Source organism: Paramormyrops kingsleyae, chromosome 11 (genome assembly GCF_048594095.1).
Source record: "Paramormyrops kingsleyae isolate MSU_618 chromosome 11, PKINGS_0.4, whole genome shotgun sequence".
In the NCBI taxonomy this organism is placed as follows: Eukaryota; Metazoa; Chordata; class Actinopteri; order Osteoglossiformes; family Mormyridae; genus Paramormyrops; species Paramormyrops kingsleyae.
In genome coordinates this window covers 12621248-12638837 of record NC_132807.1, presented here as the reverse complement: position 1 = coordinate 12638837, position 17590 = coordinate 12621248, and the positions used below count along the sequence as shown (strand labels likewise).

General features: G+C 46.4%; 1 protein-coding gene across 11 annotated transcripts in view; it reads right to left on the bottom strand.

Annotated features, from left to right (window-relative positions):
- Nucleotides 1-801: 801 nt before the first annotated feature.
- The window catches only part of LOC111840595 (pleckstrin homology domain-containing family A member 7-like), a 75302-nt gene continuing 58513 nt past the window's right edge, over nucleotides 802-17590 (bottom strand). For 9 of the 11 annotated variants that reach the window (XM_023805591.2, XM_023805595.2, XM_023805610.2 and 6 more), the window contains 16 exons: nucleotides 16901-16984; nucleotides 15698-15751; nucleotides 14395-14463; nucleotides 13590-13670; nucleotides 13252-13401; nucleotides 12939-13040; nucleotides 11475-11586; nucleotides 11154-11371; nucleotides 10873-11070; nucleotides 10427-10532; nucleotides 10227-10318; nucleotides 9418-9636; nucleotides 6265-6426; nucleotides 5714-5847; nucleotides 5422-5534; nucleotides 802-1483 (listed from right to left, as the gene is read on the bottom strand). In XM_023805591.2, the coding sequence (XP_023661359.1) occupies nucleotides 1461-1483; nucleotides 5422-5534; nucleotides 5714-5847; nucleotides 6265-6426; nucleotides 9418-9636; nucleotides 10227-10318; nucleotides 10427-10532; nucleotides 10873-11070; nucleotides 11154-11371; nucleotides 11475-11586; nucleotides 12939-13040; nucleotides 13252-13401; nucleotides 13590-13670; nucleotides 14395-14463; nucleotides 15698-15751; nucleotides 16901-16984 (1917 nt within the window). In that variant the 3' untranslated portion in view covers nucleotides 802-1460. The remainder of the gene's footprint in view (nucleotides 1484-5421; nucleotides 5535-5713; nucleotides 5848-6264; nucleotides 6427-9417; nucleotides 9637-10226; nucleotides 10319-10426; nucleotides 10533-10872; nucleotides 11071-11153; nucleotides 11372-11474; nucleotides 11587-12938; nucleotides 13041-13251; nucleotides 13402-13589; nucleotides 13671-14394; nucleotides 14464-15697; nucleotides 15752-16900; nucleotides 16985-17590) is intronic. The other 2 variants (XM_023805605.2, XM_072718065.1) reach the window with 2 other exon arrangements.

The window sequence follows — 17590 nt, the reverse complement described above, 5'->3', positions numbered from 1 at the left end:
TAAAAATGACAAAAGTCTGTTACTTTGTGGTTACTTATGGCTAAGGTTAGGGCTGGGTAGGGGTTAAGGTCATCATGTTGTGATGAGTTTTCTCCATAGAAATGAATGGAGAGTCCCCACAAAGATATAATTACAAACCTGTGCCTGTGTGTTTAATACAGTACTGGTGTCTTCTGGCTCTGAAAATCTATTCCATTTAAATGCATGCATTAGAACTTAAAATGATCTTCATGTGTCTGTAAATGTTTGTATGTTGGGGAAACTGTAGAGATCTTTTTTGTAGAAGCAGATAGCATTCTTATGGCTGGGAATTGTCTTTGGTGGGTTTCTAGTGGGGAAAATGTTTTTAAAAGGTTATTTATTAAGTTAGTAGGACAGCAGACATCACCTACAAATATGAAAGGCAGCATAATTAGCACATAGCTTTCTGCGTTCTACTCAATGCAGCTCAGGCACGTCGAGCTTGTCATCTAGATCTTGGGGGGGGGGGGGGGGGGATGAGGCTACTGTTTGTGCTGCTCGCAGGTGTATTTAAAGAGCCACATGCTCTTCGACTTACAATTGCTGCTCAAATTAAAGTTACAGGGCACACAGGGGGTGAGCAGGTCAAGGTCTTCAGTTTACTATATGTGGGTTTTTGTTTTCCAGAATATTCCAAAAGCATCTAACATTTAGAATCAACACTAATTACTTCAATTGCAGTTGAACATTAATAAAATTTCCAGTAGATTTTATACTTGTAATGTACCTGTAGAATGTATAATGAAAGTATAATTATTACATACCTGATGAGTCAAAATGTCTGGTTAATATCTTTAATATTTATGTTAAAAAATTACATTTCACATGTTTGTTCTTCTGCTCATTTTTTTGCCCGGAAAATATGAAGCTTTTTTTCCCCCGCAAAAAAAATACATTTCAATTGGCAAAAATTTGCATGAAGCTTTAGCTGCAGTTTTGGGTTACACAAAAATAATATCTTTAGCAATCTGCTGTAAGAACATATTTTTTTTCTTTTCACAAAAATACAATTCACATTTGATGCAAATCTTTTTTTCCAAAAAATTCCCTTAAAATTAAGAGCACACTGCAAGACACAGCAAATTATTCTCATCTTGGGGTTAAAACTCTAACTGCGCAGTTCGCACATCATACAATATATACTAAAAGTGCATCAGTATGTATGTATAAAATGATGATTCTACAACATGATCACTGTTAGACATTTACACTGTTAATATATTCACAGCGGTCTCATAGGCAACAGTTTTGTTCGCTTTTTAAAAATAGTTGAGTTTTAACACCAGTAAAAAGCATCATAAAAATGAATCCTGCAGCTATCACCCAATGCTGTGCAATGAAAGAGCCACGTATCAGTTTATAATCCCAGGGTTCTTTAAAATGCTCCTCTCTTCGTGCATCTGGTGTCCGGCTGCAGCTGCTCACTGGTTAAGAGCATCTCAGTGCTGAGCAACTGCTTTAGCTGTAGGGGCAAATGCCAGAGAGAAGGGCTCAGCTCTTACTGCAGCACCACGGAAACATGCGACAGGTCTGCATATTTTACTGCAGCGCCACGGAAACATGCGACAGGTCTACATATTACTGCAGCACCATGGAAACATGCGTCAGGTCTGCATATTACTGCCACGACTCAGCTACCCTTAGCGCTCACTTTTCATCTGGAAATCATTCATTGTTTTAAATTCTTTTACTGCATTCAATTTAATGTAACATACAAAACTTCATTCTGTGAATTGGAGCCATGTGTTTAATTCCAAGATAATTTACAATTAGATGACGAGGAATGTGGGCTGACAGGTTTATTAGGAAGTTTTAGTAAATAGCCAGAAGGAGACAATGTGCACTACTGTACACTATGAATCACCTCATCATATTCACTGTGCACAATAAATCACCTTGGTGTGTTCACTATGCACTATGATTCACCTCAGTGTGTTCACTGTGCTCTGTGAATCACCTCAGTGTGTTCACTGTACTCTGTGAATCACCTCAGTGTGTTCACTATGCACTATGAATCAGCTCAGCATGTTCACTGTGCTCTGTGAATCACCTCAGCGTGTTCACTGTGCTCTGTGAATCACCTCAGTGTGTTCACTGTACTCTGTGAATCACCTCAGTGTGTTCATTATGCACTATGAATCAGCTCAGCGTGTTCACTGTGCTCTGTGAATCACCTCAGCGTGTTCACTGTGCTCTGTGAATCACCTCAGTGTGTTCACTATGCACTATGGATCACCTCAGTGTGTTCAATGTGCACTATGGATCACCTTAGTGTGTTCACTGTGCTCTGTGAATCACCTCAGTGTGTTCACTGTACTCTGTGAATCACCTCAGTGTGTTCACTATGCACTATGAATCAGCTCAGCGTGTTCACTGTGCTCTGTGAATCACCTCAGCGTGTTCACTGTGCTCTGTGAATCACCTCAGTGTGTTCACTATGCACTATGGATCACCTCAGTGTGTTCAATGTGCACTATGGATCACCTCAGTGTGTTCACTGTGCTCTGTGAATCACCTTGACATGTTCACTGTGCACTTTGGATAGCGTTAGCATGTTCACTGTGTTCTGTAGATCACCACGGTCCCTGTGTTCTGTGGAACATCATGTTTTATCAATCACTATGCTTACTGTGATCTATGTATTACTGAGTTCACTGAGTTCTATGGGTCACATTACCATAATCACCGTGTTCACCACTACACTCTGAGACCTCACAGCTGCCTCTCTCAATGTAAAATAAATCATTTGAACTATTTTTAATAATCAGCACAGTATTTTCATTGAATCATTGTGTTCTGTGGCTCACTGTGTTCATTGTGTTCTATGAATCACCATGGTCACTGTGTTCTATGAATTACCATATTCACTGTGTTATGTGGAACATTATATTCTGTGAATAACCACAGTTACTGTGTTCTATGAATCACCATCATCACTAATTTATGCATCACCATGCCCAGTGTGTTAACTCTGTGCCTTAGAGCTGCTTCCCTCAGTATAAAATGTATTATTTAATATTCATTCATTCAGGAGCATTCAAGACCATGCAGGTAAAGAGGAAAACGATGCTTCTGTTTTTATTTTCAGAGTCACTGTGCAAACCCGCCGTACCCCTGAGAAAAGGGCCGTGGGCACAATGCAAGCCTGAAACAGGGGGTTCCGATACCAGCAGCTGTGCTGCTGTGCCCTTAATTAGGGTATTCAATCTGCAGTGGCATCAACATCTCCGGCTCTAATGCTGGAAATAAACAATAAAGTCTCATGTAATTCTCAGAATATGAGTATATAACATGACGTTATATGCAGGTAATGGAAACATACACTGACACATTTAAATAATTTTTATATTTTCTCAATTTGGGGTGGCTCTATGATTAGCACTGCTACCTCACAGTTCCTGGGCTGAAATCCCTCTATCCAAAGAGTGTCTGTGTGCCTGACACTGCCTGGGATGCCTTCAGGCAACCCTGACTTGGATACGCAGTTGGAATGGATGGATATTTTCAAAGAGGAGCACTAACACACAGTGTCACAATTACATTTGACTTTCGTTTTGCCTGTATATGAAAAAGCAGAGAATAAGAAATGGAAAATACACAACATACATGACGAGCAAGCATCATGGGGCGGAAGAAGGGAGCCGGCAGAAGCTGGGCACCGGAATGACGCCAATGGCAGACATGACATGAGTGTTCATGCACAAAGGTGAGCATGCAGGGCCAAACAGCCCAGCCCTGTGCACCCAGTACACTGTGGAAGCAGATGGGGGGGCAGTGATATGCTTGGGAGAAGGATTAATCAGGCAGAGCCGGTTACTCAGTGTGTGTGTGTGGATTATAGTTATATTACTATATTATATATGGATATATTATATTATATGGATTATAGTTATATTATTTTATTATGATAAAAGCCTGTTATTTTGGCATTATGGGGACCATTTTTAAGGTCCCCTCAAACACCTGTGGATGCAATCAAAAAAGTAAAAATGCTAAAAGTCTCATACTTAGTTTGGTTATTTACATGTATGGTTAAGGTTAGGGCTGGGTAGGGGTTAAGGTCGCCATGTTGGGATTAGAATTTTTTCCATAGAAATGAAGGAAGAGTCCCCACAAAGATATCATTACAAACCTATGTGTGTGTGTGTGTGTGTGTGTGTATGTGTATATGTGTATGTATTCATGTGTGTGCCTATTGATTCTGCCTACACATTATATTCTCCAGTTCCATGTTCATCCTCTACCGGGTTCTAATACTGCAACATGCAGGACAAGTGAGACATTCAGAGAGGAGAGATGGGAGCACAGTAACATGCCATTTAAAACTCATCTGTCTCATTGCCAAGGTGGATATTAGTGGGCTCCAGTCTCTGTGATTCAGACAAAAATGTCCTTCCTCCTAGTGCTGGCACAGAGACAAACAGCCAATCCAGCACATGCTGCCTGGTTAAGCCGGGGCCGAGTGCACGGACAGCAGGAATGGCACATGCCTGGACGAGCAGCGAGCGCAAGCTGCGAAAGCTGCTGAAGCGGATCAGCGAAGCCCCGCACGCACCAGCAGTGTCAAACGAGCGGTTAGTCCTTACTTTGATCGCTCTTATTAGACAAACGTGTAGTGAAATCCATTGCTTAGGGGAGGGGGAGGCGGCGGTGCAGGAGGGGGGGTGGGGGAATCGCGCACCTGCTGTGGCGCTGCAGGGAGGCACACAGGGACAGAGTGGCGTTAGGCATGCAGCGGCCACCAGGGGGCACTACAAACCCCATCATCCCTACCACACTAGATATTTACTTCTAACACACTCATTTACCTTGAATATATAATTTTACTTACAATTTGATTCCTATTATGTGTTTGTACTCTCATATCTCTAATACATATACATATAATGTATATGTGTGCAGTTTCCATACTTCACAGTAACCCCCCCCGGGAAAGAAAGTTGTTAGAATTAGTACATGCTAAAGGACTGACAGTGTGGGGTGTCAGAGACACCTGAGGTACGCAAGCTGGCTGACAAAGACAGAAGAGCTGCATCAAAACACCGTGGTGTTCCGATCCGCTTCTTATAAAATCATGGTTCCAGGGCAGTAGGTGGGAATGCCAGAATAGAGGTCATGAATTTAATCAATTTAAAGTTGGAAAATATTCAAAAGTAACAGATTAGGACAGCTGTCACACAATATCTCAGGCAAAAGGAGGATTCCCTATATGTGTCACTACGATAAAAATAAATGAAACTCTGGGCATTTTTTATAACTTTCTGCAGTGTCACAGCTTGGCTGTGCAGAATCGCCCCCCCCCCCCCCTTCCGAGACACGAGATACCTGACTCTGTCTATAAATAACTGCAGGCCTGCTGTTAGGCTGACGTTACTGCTCACTGTGCTGCAGAGCGCTTACCTGCTGCCTCAGACGGCAGCGTGTAGGACACGGCCATTGCGCGCTCCTGGGGGGCTGCCTCACTACCCGGCATGGCCGTCTTGTCTGGCTCGCCGGACAGCATGATCTGGACACTTACAGACACACACACATGCAAGTCAAGTTGTAACCTTCATGGCTCAGACATTCCAGTAACCCTGGCGCTGCAGGTCGGGCCCTTTACGGCGAGAGCTGCAGGCGTTCTTATGGTATCCCAGGTGTAGATCAGGTCACATCCCAGAACCCCTGGCGCCATGGCAGTGAGGTGCGGTACCTGGACAGGCCTAGGAGGGTCTTGATGCGCTGTGCCTTACGGTGTCGCGTCTCCATGTCCTGCTGGATGAGCTGCTCGTCCCGCTCGGAGTCCATGTAGTGCTGGGGGACAGGCAGCTTCGGGGGCAGGGAGAGCTGCAGATGTGCATGCATACACACACACACACACGCATACACACGCACACACACACACACACACACGCACACGCACGCACACACACACACGCACACACACGCACACGCACACACCATATATGTTAGTATTTATATCTTTGTGGGGACTCTCCATTCATTTCTATGGGAAAAACCGTAATCCCAGCAATGACCCAGCCCTAACCATAACCATAAGTATCCAAACAAAATACGAGTTTTTTTTTGGCATTTTTAGATTTTTAAATGCTGTCAGATTTATATAAAATTGAGTTTCCTCTTAGGGAACGAAATGATTGGCTTATAGTGGGTCATAAATCTTAGCCCCAGGTGCAGGTACAAGCATAAGAGTTATGTATATGTGTATATAGTCATGTGACCAAGCAAGCGAGGGGTCTTTGCCTGATGGTGGAGGTCCAGGTTGTCGTCCAACTTCTCCAGGTCCCGCCCCCTCATCGGCATGGCGATGGCGGTCAGCCACTCGTCGGAATGGGGATGGGGGAGCTCCTCTCTTTGGACAGTACGCTCCAGGAGCTGCAGGTCGAAGTCTTGCTCTCGCTTCCACTGCGGGGTCAGATAGACAGGCGTGTCACCCCCCATCCTGCCCCACACGCACCCCCCCGCTGGAACAGCACATGCCATGTTCTGGGTACCTGTGCCCCTGAGATGACCATTTCTCAGATGTCTTTACTAAGTGCGGACAGAGGATGCTGCTTCGGTTCACAGTAACATACAGTGCCCACCCAAGGCCCCCAAAGATAACATCAGCCTAGCTCTCTGCTACAAAACCAGTGAGCATAGTGGAAATGTACATTCTTGTGGCTGTATAATACGTTTGTGCTGAGCCTACACCACGACCTACGCAAGCGGCCTATTCTGTCACAAGCATTTATACTTGTGCACTGGTGTGTCTGTATCTCAGCAGTTATACTGCTAAAACTCCAGGTGATACATAGTTTTGGATGTTCTACTTATTGTTTTCCCACCCTGTGTGATTGTTGAATCATGCAACTGAAACAGAAAAACAAGCATTTAACAAAGTGTCCATTTATCAAGTCCTGCTTATATTTCTGCTGCTTCATAACTTCCCGCAGACAAATTTGGAATAATGTTGAGCTGCTACAAAGTCACTTTTTATGCATTTTCCCCTTTTAAAATTTGCGTCTATACCACCTTTTACTGTTTCTTTAGTCTTGTAAAGTACAAATAAACTTAATGGAGGTCAGTGAAATTGGCGCCATCATCCTGAGTGTTTTGTAGACCTGTAGCTACGATGCCTCGGGGTATTGTGGTTATTTAATGCTAGATATAAGTAGCACTTCAGTTTCAGTCAGTGATATAAGTACAACTAGAATGTTCACTTTCGTCGCCGCGTCGTCGCAACGTTTCTGGGGAGGTGCACATTAGGGTACAGCATAGGGCACGAGGCTAAGTCGTGCGGCGTCAATCTGACGCAAAAGAATAAATAAATACTTAAACTTGAAAGAGAGATAGAGTGAGAAAGATAGAGAGTGAGAAAGATAGAGAGAGAGAGGAGAGATAGAGAGAGCTCTAGAATATGAATGATGGATTTTCAGCCTCCTATTGACCACAGCTCAATCTGTTGATCTCCAGTAAACACTCAACACACCACAACTGCTCTGCACATGCGGTCAAATTAACCAGAATATCTGACATCATTTAATACTGTTCATAAGAAACAGGTGTCAATCAAATGAGCTTAATTTTATTTATTGTCAATCAGTAAATAGCTAACAAGCACACACACACACACACACACAGAGCACGTGTCCCTCTGAGATACGGTGAGTACTGTTTGATTTGGGAGCAGCTTGTCGTACTTGAGATGGGCCCTCAGAATGAATCCCCCAGTCAAGTGTGTGTGTTTGGTTGAAGGGGGGGGGGGTCTGCATGAATTCGTTTACCAAAGTCCCTGGCCTCATTGTGCTACAAGATAAAATGGCGGACCTCTGCAGAAATGACACGTATACAGACTTAAGAATTATCGGTAATGAAAAAACCAGCCAGCATCCATTGATTAGCAAAGTATTTTATTTTATAAGTGCACACGTCTACATTAAAAAAAAGATATTGTGCATCAGTTATTGTACTTGCAGTCTAAAACTCTAATTGGTAGGTATACAGTCAATAATGTAGTTCTGGTTATCAGTGATAGGATACTAATAAAAGGCACTTCATCACTGCTAACAAAGGCTTCATCTTCTGATAGTATCTCATGGACAAAAAAATTCACCATTTCCTGTGACACTAACCCCCCAGTTTTGTGCATCAGCAGTGACAGCAAAACAAATACTGCTTCAGCTGTAGCCGCCAACCTGCCAGAATTACAGTATCTCATCGTCTTTGAGGACAAACCTTATGACAGTTTATCAAAATGGTCAGAAACAGGACTCTCTGCATCAATGATCACTACAGGCATGTAACTTCCTGTGTTACGTGTCACGCATGCATTATTTACTGCAGGTGATCAAGTTCTGCGACAAGCTGCACGCAGGAGTGTAAGTTCTGGTTATGTCCAAGGTTCTAGTAAAATCTTTTTTTAAAAATCAAATTTAAAAAGCAGCACAATGAGGCCTGGCGAGAGGGACAGTTGGTTAGACAATATAATGGGTGATCGACCCAGTTAAAAGCATGAGCGTTAGCGAGCTAGGAGTGGTGCGTCAGGACACCGACTGACGGACGGCTGGGAAGCGGGAGATCTGGGTGAGGGAGGAGGTGAGAGGACAGGGCCAGTAAGGCGGAAGCTCACTGGATCACTGCCTCACAGCATCGTCACGGCAATATCGCTTAGCCACTCTGGGAATATGTTCCACTACTTCAGGTGGGGAGGAAATGGGGGTGTTTCAGTGATGCTGAGATTGACCCTTCGACCCCCACCCCCCCCCCCAAACCTGAGCCGCCAGAGTGTGGTGTTCATGGAGGGGGTCGACCAGCCCATCCATCGTCATACAGTGCAGTGAGGGGGCCTGTGGCAGTATAGCAGCCACACAGCAGGATTTATAAATCTGAAACCTACAAAGACCAAATGTACAGAGAGCAGGACACGCACTGCGGTTCACTGGGGAACATACGAGTTATGCAATTAAAAACAACTGAAATGTATAATGATCAGTGCCCACCAAGGAACTGGCAAATCCTTCACAGTGTTGACCTCCTTATCTTGGGGCCTGAAATTCAGACTGTGGAGCTCGGTGTTACAGAAAGAGCAGGTAGAGGATGTATCTTCCCACTAGGTGTCTGAGAATTTCATGTTAGTGTCTGTGATGGGAAAGGAAGCTTGATGAAGCTCCTTCCCTCTCTTAATTAATTCTGTTACCCCAGTGTAACAGGAACACTGCCAAATGGAGAGTGCCCCTCCCTTCACAGCTGGCCTGCATCCCCAGCGCACTTACCTGCAACCCCAGATCCCTCAATACAGAGGATGGCCTAACTGTGAAGCAGGCCTAACTGTAAAGCAGGCCTAACTGACAGGTTATTGCGTTATGCTGGCCTTGTTGGCGGGGGAGTTTAGTCGTTTTAGCGGTTCTAACGTACTGAGCCCTGGTCTGTGGAGGGGGGCCGTGAGGCAGGGGCCGAGGCACGGGAGGAGGTGGAGGAGGCGGCCGAGCGCTCCCCTTGGCTGAGGTTCCGCTTACGCTCCCGGACCAGCGCCTTCTGGTGCCGCTTCATGCGCTCCAACTGCTCTTCGGCGCTCATGCGGCCCCCCTGCTGCTCCCCCGAGTACAGCCTCTCCAGCGCGCTCCTCGGTCTCTCCTGGGGGGGCATTAGCACGGGCAGCAGGAACAGTCAGTCAGAGCGTGCAAGTGGACAAACACAAGCAATGGCAACAAAAAGGGTCCCAGCTAGGAATCCAGAGGTGAATTATGAGGGATGCTGGGAGGCACCAGGCACAGGAACAGGGACAGGAACAGGAACAGGAGCATGAACGTGTGTGAGAGAGGCACAGTGATCGTGACAAATCCAAGACCATAGTGCTCTGCAGCAAGACGCATGGCAGGGGGGCAGGAACAGGAAAAGAGGGGGCAACAAACTCAGAATGGGACAGGGGGAGAGAGGAGGTAGCAAATAAAATGGGATAAAAAAGGCAAGAAGAAGAACAAACAGCAACAGAAAGCAAACAAAACAGTCGTGCCTAGCGAGCTGTGTTAATATTCTTGTGATTTTTTGATTACACCGCACACAAGTTGTGCTGAGGTACAGATTCTTTACCACTTATAAAAACCGTAGTTATTAAGTGGAAATAGTTCTGTTACCATTCTGTACAGCCCTTATGTATACATGGTAATAATTAAACAGATCTCAGTGTCTCTGCAGCTCGAATGACCCGTCATTCCCCAATTCACCTTCAGGCTGCACGCTGAGATTCCCCTTCGGAGTGTAACGTACGAGGAGATGTTGGTGGATTGGTTCAGCCTGGATGTGGAGCCAGTCAGGCCTGTGAGAAAGGAAGATGACGCAGGAGCCCACACACACCCCAGCGCCGTGCGAAACGGCACCCAGTCGTCAGCTACACAAATCCGCAAACAAACAGGCCCAGACTCACCCCTGCTGGGCAAAGTCTGGTAGCCGTTTCCAGTCCCCGGCATCGCTGCACTGGCCTGCCCAGGACCAAACAGCTCTGGCTCGCTCTGGTAGGGCCTCAACTCCACCTGGGATACAAAAGCAAAACGGTAGCTGAGGACTGCATTGTGCTGCGTACAGTCATCCCTCCATCTTCCATTTTCACAATTTAGAGACACCACTCTGCTGAAACACGAGAGGAAACCCACCCAACACACAGAACAGGAAATCACACATACGGTGTAATGGTGGGATTTGAACCCCCCAACACTAAAGTCTGATGCCACCCACTGAGCTACCGTGTCCCTCTACAATTATAACATCACACACAAATATACAACGAAGCATCATTCACTTCAGTGCTAGCTGCTAGCTGCTAGCGGAATACATGTGGCTCATTGTTTTTGGGTCGGTTGTGTTGGGACACACCTTGTAGTCTCCGTTGATGACCTGGCCGAACTCTCTGTCACGCTTCCTCTCATCGGACTGGCGCTTGAGGCCACGGACGGACATGGGCTTGATGGCGGAGGTCTCCTTGGGCAGGGGGGGCACGGCGGGGGGCATCTCCTCAGGTCTGTAGAGCTGGGGGAGGGGTGGCCTGGGAGGGGCGTCATCCTCATCCAGCCCCTAGAAGGCACAAAGCAGCCTCTCTGTTTATCCTAGGGATCTACAGCCTACCGCACTGGGGAGATGTGGCATTTCTCACTCACAGATAGGTGGGGTCCCTGGTCCTGGGGGAATAGGACAGGGGACAAGAGAGGCGACTGCGAAGGCGGTTGAGACAGCTCCAGCTGCACGGGGCTGAGGTGGGGGCTCCTCTGAGGGCTCCTCTGGGGGCTCCTCTGGGGCGTCTTTGATTGGCTTGCAGGCTCACTCAAGGACAGAGAAGGCACTGAGGGCAGCGATATCGAAGGCACCAGTTTCCTTTCTAGACAGTGCAGCAGACACAGAGCGGAGTTAAGGAAGCTGGGTGGCATCTCCATGACAACAGCATCGCCATGACAGCGGGCCTGCGCGGGCAGCATCCTCACCGGGGTTCTTCACGGAGTCTATGGTGACTTTGTAGTTGGCCTTGCTGGAGCTCAGGCCCGCCATGACGTCCTCAATCCTCCACAGCTCCTTCTTCATTTCAGCTTTTTCCTGCTATAGGGACACAGAAAGCCTGCATTTAGTCTGTCTCACACAGGTCCCCAGTTCAAAAAATCTCACAAAACTCTAATATGATATAATTGAAATTATTTTTCACTCCATGAAAACTGTGATACTCATGCACCCCTCTTTCATCTCAGGGTCACAAGGACAGCTAGAGCTGGTCCCAGGCAGCACAGGTAGTGGTGTGACCTATATGGGACACCAGTCTATTACAGAGCAGGACACACGTACTGTATATATGCAGCATTACTTAAGTATAAATTAAGCGTAAAGGAAAATTAATAGGATATTCTGTTCAGTTTCAGGTTCTGCTGATGAGAGTTCCAGCTGCAGATCTGCAGTGTAAAGAATTTGGCTGATTTGGTCCTTTGTGCTAATGTGGTCACACAGGTTCCTCTCTCCACACTCCTGTCTGTAACAAGATGTGTCCCTCACTCCTGTCTGTAACTAAACGTCTCTCACTCCTGTATGTAACTAAACGTCTCTCACTCCTGTCTGTAACTAAACGTCTCTCACTCCTGTATGTAACTAAACGTGTCTCTCACTCCTGTCTGTAACTAAACGTGTCTCTCACTCCTGTCTGTAACTAAACGTGTCTCTCACTCCTGTCTGTAACTATAAACGTGTCCCTCACTCCTGTCTGTAACTAAACGTGTCTCTCACTCCTGTCTGTAACTAAACGTGTCTCTCACTCCTGTCTGTAACTATAAACGTGTCCCTCACTCCTGTCTGTAACTAAACGTGTCCCTCACTCCTGTCTGTAACTAAACGTGTCTCTCACTCCTGTCTGTAACTAAACGTGTCTCTCACTCCTGTCTGTAACTAAACGTGTCTCTCACTCCTGTCTGTAACTAAACGTGTCCCTCACTCCTGTCTGTAACTAAACGTGTCTCTCACTCCTGTCAGTAACTATAAATATGTCCCTCACTCCTGTCTGTAACTAAACGTGTCTCTCACTCCTGTCTGTAACAAGATGTGTCCCTCACTCCTGTCTGTAACTAAATGTCTCTCACTCCTGTCTGTAACAAGATGTGTCCCTCACTCCTGTCTGTAACTAAATGTCTCTCACTCCTGTCTGTAACAAGATGTGTCCCTCACTCCTGTCTGTAACTATAAACGTGTCCCTCACTCCTGTCTGTAACTAAACGTGTCTCTCACTCCTGTCAGTAACTATAAATATGTCCCTCACTCCTGTGTGTACTAAACATGTCACTCACTCCTGTCTGTACCTAAACACGTCCCTCACTCCCTGCAGTGACTGAATGCACTTGACCCAGTCTTAGAGTGCTCCCCACCTGAGATAGGATGGTGCTCCCCACCTGAGATACAATGGTGCTCCCCACCTGAGATAGGATGGTGCGCCTCAGCTGAGCCATCAGCGACTCCTTCAGCTGGTGCAGATCCATCTCCAGTCGGCTGTACTCATTCCAGGCATTCTCCATCTCCTGTGCAACCGAATACTTGTCAGTAAGGACACCCAGGCCAGACAGCCAACCCTTGGTTTATTTCAGAAATTGCTATTTTGCTAGTTGACTAAACCTGAGCATAGAACTTCACGTGACTCATAAGTAATATTGGTTTAACATGGTTTCTCTCACTAGGTGGCAATAGTGAGCTCGGTATGGTTTGGCTACGTGGCGGCCAGGGCCAACGCACCGTGGACACCCGGGAGATCTCAGCCCGGATGTGCACCAGGTCCTCCTGCAGCAGCCTCTGCTGGTAGGCGATTTTCTCAGCGTGGGGCGGCTGGTCGCGGTATTGCTCCATTTGCTGGTGGGATATATCCAGCACCGACTCCAGCTTGTCCTGAGAGGTGGGGGAGTCCCAGGTTTGTATAGAGCACATAGCAGATCACAGCCCAGCCACGGAGCACAGACTCCCCACAAGCATGGCAGCACTGGCTTTTGTGTGGCCACATCCGCAACGGTGACCAGGGTCACCGCCTATATATGCATCATAATAAGCAGGATGTCACATGGGCTCCGTCTGCACACCTTGTCCTCCTTCAGCATGCGGATCCGTGCCTCCAGCTCCTGTAGAATCTTATCCTGCTCGCAGAGTCTGCTTAACTTCACCTGCAGAGTGTGTGAGAGGTTTGGGATTATCTGGGCCTTTTTCTCTTGGAGTCTGTAAATAATCACTCAGGTCTCAGGGCAGCGGCACAAAGAGAACATTCTTTGTTCGGGCATCGCTATAAGAACCAGGGCATCTTCTCATCGCTATCAAACACTGTAGAGATTTGTTTTTAGTAATGTTATCAAAGATTAATATTTTAAAAATTTCTCTACAGCCGTATTTTGAAAATCAGATACTGTTTCGGAGTTAGTGATGTCTAAAGACAAAAATGAGCCCAAGAGACAAGAAAAAAACAAGCTATCAGACTTCGGGTTACAGTCTCTCTCTCCAAGCTGGTAGTTTTTTTTTTCCATACCTCTATTTATAATTCTGTAAAATAAATATTTAAGCAGCTAATATTTCGCTGCATTACATTGTTGTCTCAGTTACGTGAAATATTCATACATCTGACAAATTCACCAGCATAAATAGTTAGATTGCAACAATATAACCTTGGATAGCATGAAAAAGAATTAAAAGCAAGATAAATATCACAGTGAAAAATGTAAGAGCTCAAAATGTTTATATATATATATATATATATATATATATATACACACAGACACACACACACACACACACACACACGCAGTGCAGCATCTGCTAAATTCCTGCTCTGATAAGGAGTTTCAGTTCTGGATGATGGCAGCCAATCCAAAACACATTACATAAAGTCATACTTACGTCAACATCGCTCTCAGCTATTTTGACGGGTTTCGCCACCTTGTCTTTGAGCACTTCACGCCTGGCTACCTAAAAAAGTCACAGCAATGTCTTAAATATTATAATGAAATAGACGACCTCACAGGCAATATTCATCCTGATGTGACCGTGCATTAGCAGCAAGATTACTGAAAGGAACAAGGTCTTCATGCTAACAAATAGCTTACATGAATAACGAAGTACAAGGCATAAGGTCAAACACAGGGACTTAACTTTGTTTTGCAATACACTAAAAAAACATTTTCCATTTAATTAAACTCCTTGAAGCTCATGGGGCCTGGAGGTGTCATCTAGTCCTGAATAAAATAATACTGTAACGAAATCATTCAGGGGGCGTGGTAATTACAGCAGCCAGAGCAGGACGACTGAAAGCCCGCAATAATCACAAAATGCAGTGGAGGTCCGACCGGCAAGAGTGAGTGCTCTACATTTTCACAGATGCACTAAGGGCAGATGTAAAAGATTTGATTTGTATTTTTAGTGCCCATAGGAAAAAAGGAGCACAACCTTCAAAATAAATCCACAGGCCTGGATGGGGGAGCGACAGCAGAGGACAAAAGCATTATTGGGGGGGGGGGATTTTATCAGACAGCCACAAGCAGAACCCACTGCCACAGAACAAAGTGCTGTCACCGCCTATGCAGGACTGGAGAAGGAGCCGCCTTTGTGCTCTGATCTTACTGGCTGCAGTGTGACTGCAGTCCTCTGTATCCCTACGGCAACCGCGGCTAAAGCGCAGCAACGGCGCCCAAGCATCCACTGCAGAGCTGCGGTATGGATCAGAGATGGGGACTCATTACCTATGTACTACTACCTGACATGCAGACAGATTACAACGCAAGACATGCAAGGCAGGCGAATGTCATGATTTTTGACTGAGCCACATCATGTGATTATGCAAAAAGGTTTATCTTTCTGTTTGTATATATTTTAATCAGGTGTGAGCTGTGTGTGAAGTACTCTATAAACCATACAACTAAAGAGTTCTGAATAATATTCGTAGCTGTTAAACCATTTTAATAAATACCGGTTGTTATTCATATTGGTCATAATTTATTGTGTAATCACAATATTTTATGTTCGACGGGGGGGATCTTTATTAAGGGAAACCCGGTGAGTGAGTTTAGCTGGGTGAGTGGTTAAGAGGGGAAGGAGAAGCAGGCAGGAGACGTGCTGCTGAGTGGAGGAGGTGCTGAGCGGAGGAGGCGCAGTGCGGAGGAGGCGCAGAGTGTCGGCGAGCGGCAGCGATGCTGTCCGGTCCCACCTTCAGGTCTAGATACTCCAGGTCCGACTTCAGCTGCATGTAAGTATCGTCAGCCTTCGAGCCGGGAGCGAAGAGACATGTCACATGGCGTGAAGCTGCAAGGATCACATCTACAAGCGCTACCTGTTTCTCAACACACTCGAGAGGCATCTGTCAAGGGCACAGCTAGACCGAGTTACCATGACTACAGGAAACATCCAGATTAATTCATTCTCATAATCCAAATATCATAGCAGCAGTAGGATATAGGAAAGCCAGATTCAGTTTCTGCATTACGTGCATCCTTTATGGTCAGTTCTGGGGCTATGAAGTCATCCTATTTCTCATAGCGATATTACTTCATTGACATTGAGGGTAGGTAGAATTTCACAAGCTCTAGGGTGAAGATCGAGGTCCCTTTTCGCTCTGAGAGGCACCGTCTGCTTCTATCACTGTCGGCAGGTCGACAGCAGGGGCGTGAGTGAGAGCAAACCATGGATATGGGGACGGCGTGTGACCCAAGCGCGGTACAGGCAGCGTGAGCATTCAGGCCGCACTGGCAAAGCGAGCAGCAGGCCTGCTGTATGGGTGATGATGCATGAAGAGCTCCAGGCCAGGCTGGTGTGAAATGGACAGGCAGCACATGGCAACAGGGCGGCCAGGTCCAAGCAGGAAAGGGGTGGCCGGGGCCCTCACTGAAGGGGGGCTGACAGCATTCAGCCACACAGACCCATGATGCAGTGAGGGAGGTGGGGCCAGGGGGCAGGGGGCGGGGTTACCAGGGCATAGGGGCCACTGGACGAGTGCGGAAGGGCTAGCGCGTCTCTGCACACGCCGGCCATCTTAGCCTGGTGCCTCCTTAGCTGGACGAGGAGCAGGGTCAGCTGCTCCAGCTGCGCAGCCAAGGGAGAGGGCAGAGAGCAGCTTTTTAATTTACAGTCTGCAGCCCCCTGCCCTCACCTCAGAGGGAGCAGCGGAGCACAAGGGGGGGGCATCGGCAGCTCCTGGGCCACTAGAACCACAGTGTCTTCTGGGGTCTGTCATGGCCCAGCCGTGTCCCTCTCAGAGGGGCCCTCTACCAGTAAATATGCTGCTTTTACACACACACATTCTACACTAAACAGCGGTGCTGGCTAAAACACATACAGTCAGAGGTGACGGAACTTCCCAGAATATATAACATGACGATTTTGCTACTCTGACAACAATGTGAAGGAGCCTTACCGTTTTTCCGTACAAGCTAGGTGCGCTGACGGTGTGCGTCATGTAGCCCATGGGTGGTATTGACTTCCTGTGTGTTGGGGTCATCTGTGGGATCAATGAGGAATACAGGTAAATCACACACGGCAGCTCTGAGGAAAATGACGATTACAGGTAAAGTGAGGTATTAGGAGGTGACACAGTTCTACTGAATTTTTATTACACAGGTATTCATACTACAGTACTACAGGAAAATGGGCCTTATATGACTTAGTAAGGTATAATAATAAGAGTAACAATTTAAATGCATTTGACATAAATATCTCCTGCAAATCAGTGACATAAGTGCATAATTTACCATGGACAAAACAATTTTTTTAGCACTGGTATCCTTGTAGTACCGATACTTAAAGTAGTATCAATATGGAGGTCATTATTTTGGTCTCGTGACAGCAGTACTGTGAACCAAAGTTTTGTGTAAAAAAAAAAAAAAAAGGAAAACTTCCTCCTGGGCCCGGTTCATGCATAACATACAAATGTGTCAGTCGCATCACTGACGTCATGTCTGTGTTCTGTCCCCGGTTAGCGATCACACTGCATCCGCACCATGCCCGAGTCAGACTAATCGTGCTCTGGTCCGCCTCTCCACGGTGCGCAGCGATCACACTGCTCAAATGAACTGGACTTTGGGAGTCAAACTTGCTCCGGCATGGA